Source organism: Myotis davidii, unplaced genomic scaffold (genome assembly GCF_000327345.1).
Source record: "Myotis davidii unplaced genomic scaffold, ASM32734v1 scaffold4152, whole genome shotgun sequence".
In the NCBI taxonomy this organism is placed as follows: Eukaryota; Metazoa; Chordata; class Mammalia; order Chiroptera; family Vespertilionidae; genus Myotis; species Myotis davidii.
Window position 1 is genome coordinate 157,469 of NW_006283169.1, and position 4,031 is coordinate 161,499.

General features: G+C 58.2%; 1 protein-coding gene across 1 annotated transcript in view; it reads left to right on the forward strand.

Moving 5' to 3' along the window:
- Positions 1–4: 4 nt before the first annotated feature.
- The window catches only part of WFDC2 (WAP four-disulfide core domain 2), a gene marked incomplete at its 5' end in the record, with an annotated part of 5,677 nt that continues 1,650 nt past the window's right edge, over positions 5–4,031 (forward strand). Inside the window, 3 exons of the mRNA XM_006753520.1 lie at positions 5–68; positions 608–751; positions 3,129–3,281. Of these exons, the coding sequence (XP_006753583.1) occupies positions 5–68; positions 608–751; positions 3,129–3,280 (360 nt within the window). The remainder of the gene's footprint in view (positions 69–607; positions 752–3,128; positions 3,282–4,031) is intronic.

Here is a 4,031-nt window from a genome sequence, read left to right on the forward strand (position 1 = left end):
TACCTGCCGCTCCGCTCCGCTCGCCGCCCTCTTCCTGGGCCTGCTGCTCAGCTTTGCCGCGGCCACAGGTGAGAGGGCAGGGAGAGGCCGGCGCCCGGAGAGCCGGGCCAGGAAGTAGGGCCGGGCCCGCTTCTCTGCGGGCTGGAGAAGTAGGGGATCCTGGGGCGGAAGTGGGGAGACCCATGAAGACGAAAAATTGGGGATCCCTCGTGCTTAAGGTGGTGACCCTCGTCATGAGGCTGTGGGGCCCATTACGGTGGGCGGGGAGAGACTTTGTGCCGCAGAGGAGACTGTGTCCGGAGGGGCACCCTCTGCGGGACCCGGTGGCTCCTAGGCTGTCAGCCGTGCGGGGTGCGGGGCGGGGTGGGGGCGACTGGCCCCCTGAGGATAGAGGGCTCTGGGGCCAAGGCTTAGGAACTCCTGCGCGCTCCGGGGCTGGGGACCCCGGGCCTGGAAGCGGGGTCTGCTGACGGCTGTAAGGGGAGTGCGTAGGGCTAGGGGCTGAGAGTTCCTTGAAACTTGAGATTTGGGGTCCCCGGCGCAGGAGGTGGGCGTCCTCGGGGCCCGGCTCCGGCCTCCCACTGACCGTCCTCACGTCCCCTCCCAGGCGCCGGAGCAGGGAAGGCGGGCGTGTGCCCCGAGCTGAAGGAGGAGCTGAACTGCACGCAGGAGTGCGGCTCGGATGGAGAGTGCGCCGACAACCTCAAGTGCTGCCGGGCGGGCTGCGCCGCGGTCTGCCTGCTGCCCAACGGTAACGCCGGTGCCCGGGGGCGGGTTCCGGGAAGGGGGACGCTCCGGGACCCGGGGACCCCTGGCCAAGCCCAGGCGGATGGAACCAGATCGGCTGGCCCTCGCCCCTCTTGACCCCGGGGGAACAAAGGCGGCGTCGCTGAGGCGCGACGCGAGATGGGGTGCCCCCCTCCTGCCTGTATTCCAGTCTCTGGTGCGTGACGGGCTTCCGGGCGCGCACAGCGGGGACGTTGTTCAGAGCTGGCGAGCGAGCCGGTTCCAAGGCCTGGGGCGCTCATCCATCCGGGGTGATTCTCCGGGCCGGAGGCGACCTTGCAGATCCAGGAGAGAAAGTTCTGGCCCAGCTCGCATGCCAGCCCTCGCCTCAGCAGAAGGCATAGCCAGCGGGTTCACCTTTTGCTCCGCTGGTTTGACGAAAGTTGGGACTCTTCCCTGAGCACGCCTCCCCCTTCCTCCTCTGTAAAACGACCTCCTCCACTGTAGGGATGGAGGGAGAGAATGCGGGAACGCTGGGTGCTCCATGGAAAGTACTTGCAGGAGCGCAGTCTCTCCCATCGGAGCCGGGAGTGGCATTAGGCTGCATGGAATCCTAGCTTCTGGGTGTTCACGGGGAGAACTGAGGACTAGACGGGGGGCTCTGACCTGGGGTACCCACTGTTGAGATTACTAGTCCTTACCCAGAATACTTCGTTACTTCTCCGAGGTGCCAGCAGGGGCTGGGAAGGTTTGTAATGAGAGACCCCAGACACTTGTGATCAGGGAGGGACGAGGAAGGGAAAGGACTGGCCCCTGGGCAGCTTCTGAGTCTGGAGGCCTTTAATCCGGGCCCGAGGGCAGAGGAGCAGAGAGCCGGAGACCAGGAGAGGAAGCTAGAGGCAGATGACAGGTGAGAGAGGTGGATGCCCCCCACCCCCCAAAACAAGGAGTCTCTGCTGTTAGGTGGAGTCTGAGGTGGGCAGACTGAGGCAGGCAGAGGGCCCGGGCCAGGTGGCCTCCTGAACTAGAATCCTGGTTCTGCCACCTGCTAGTTGTGTGATCCTGAGTGACACTTCCTCTCGGAGCCTCTGCTCTCTCGTCTCTCACTCAGATGTTATAGGAGTGACATGAAGCCTAAATTAAGTTACGTGTGGAATGTCTTGTTAAAGAGCAGATACTATACCCAGTGCCTTTTGTCAGGAAACTGCCGGGCAGCTGGGTATCCAGAGGCCCAGCCAGCCTTTTTCAAAGGGATGGATTTCTCTGTGCTAGGAAGTCACCGCCCTGTCCTCTGCACTCGGTCCTGTGCCTGTGAGCGACCTTGGCTGGGCTTGCTCCTGGGGCTTCTGGGAAGTGAGCCGAGGTCCCTTCTCCTTGACCCAGGAAACGGAGCGTAGGGTGCGTGTGTGTGTGTGTGTGTGTGTGTGTGAGAGAGAGAGAGAGCACACGGATGTTGGAAGGCGGGGCTCAGGCCTTGGCTCTACCTTTGACCAGCAGTGTGGTGTTGGGTGGTGCCATCACATCTCTGTGCCTCATTTCCTTCATCTGTGATAGGAACGTGGTTAGAAACACCCCAACAGAGGAGACATTTGACATGAGGATGAGAGGAGATAATGCATTCACACAAAGAGCATTGTAAGCGGCATATCTCTGCAGCCTTAGCTGTGTGTGTGTGTGTGTGTGTGTGTGTGTGTGTGTGTGTGTGTGTGTGATGGAGAATGCTTGGCTGTGTGTGGATGAGGAGTGTGCTTGGGGGAGTCATGGAGTGTGTACCAGGTATATGGGAGTAAAGAGATTGTGCACCGCACTGTACAGTTTACAAAGCAGCACAGTGCAGGGCACACAGACGCTGAAGCCAGATTCCTGGCTTTCAAATCCTGCTCCTACCCTTAAGCAAATTACTTAACCTGTTGGTGCCTCGGTTTCCTCATCTGTGCCGTGAGGGAGTAGTAACAACGCCTCTCCTCTTCTTTTAGGACTATTGTGAGAAGTAGCTGAGTCACTACACAAGTTAGTGCACAGAAGTGTTGAGAATGACACCTGACACACAGAAGGAGCTCAGAAAATGGGAACTGTTCTAGTTACTCATTATAATTATTGTTGTTGCAAAGGAGTTTGCGTTTTCAGAGAGAATTAATACAGGTCTACATTGCCCCATTGGCTTTCACAACCCTGTGATGTGGGCAGCACTGTTCTCCTGTGGCACCTGAAGTACTGGGCCTCTGGGGAATTTCTGGAGCTGGGGTTCTGTGATTCTGAAACCAATGGTGGAGGGAACCCGAGGGGGAGGGGTTTGCGGATGGTCTTCCAGGGTGTGGGGCGGTGGGAGGTCAGGCTGTGGGTAGGTGTTTATCTCCTGGCACATCCTCTGCCCACTTCCCCTGACTTCTTTTTCTATGAAGAAAAGCCCGGCTCCTGCCCCAAGGTGGACTTACCCTTGACCCCGCTCGGCCTCTGCCGGGACCAGTGCCAGGTGGACAGCGAGTGTCCCGACCAGATGAAATGCTGCCTCAATGGCTGCGGGAAGGTGTCCTGCGTCACACCCGTCTTCTGAGGTATGTGGATGGGAGGGAGGAAGTGCCCTTATGTGAAGACAACTGCAGGAGGTGGAGAAGGAGGACCCAGGGCAACCAGCTTTCATCCACTCAACATATGCTTCTGGGGCATCTATTCTGTGCTTTATTCTGCTGATGGTGCTGGGGATGCTTCATGAATGACCAAACCTGACATAAATTCCTCTCTGCTGGGTTTATAAGCTAGCAGACAATAAGCAAACACATTCTGTAGAATGTTAGAGATGAATGCCATGGAGGAAAAGAAAACCAAAGAGGGATAGGAGCACTGGGGTGGGAGTGGGGTGGGCAGGGAGCAGGGTTACCATTTTCTCACAGGAGACAGTCAGGGGCTGGGAGAGCCATGAGGACATCTGGGAGAGGTGCAAAAGCAGGAGCTGTGCTGGCTATCAGTGTAGGGAGGAGAGGGTCAGAGAGGGAACGGGTAAGCGAGCGGCTTGTTAGGGGCCTGACAAGCCACTGTAAGGACTTTGGTCTTGACCCAGATATGTTGCATTATTGGAAATGGACATGCTCTGACTTAGATGTGAAAAGGCTTGCTCTGGCTGAAGTGTGGAGAACAGACTGTAGGGGCAGCAGCAGAAGCAAGGGGGGTGGGGGCGGTGGGGGGAGAGGGAAGCAGCTAGGAGGCTCCTGCAAGATGCCAGGTGGGAGATGACAGACCAGGGGAGATCAATGGCTGGGTTGGGACATACGTGAAGGTAGATGGGACAGTATTTGCTGATGAATTGG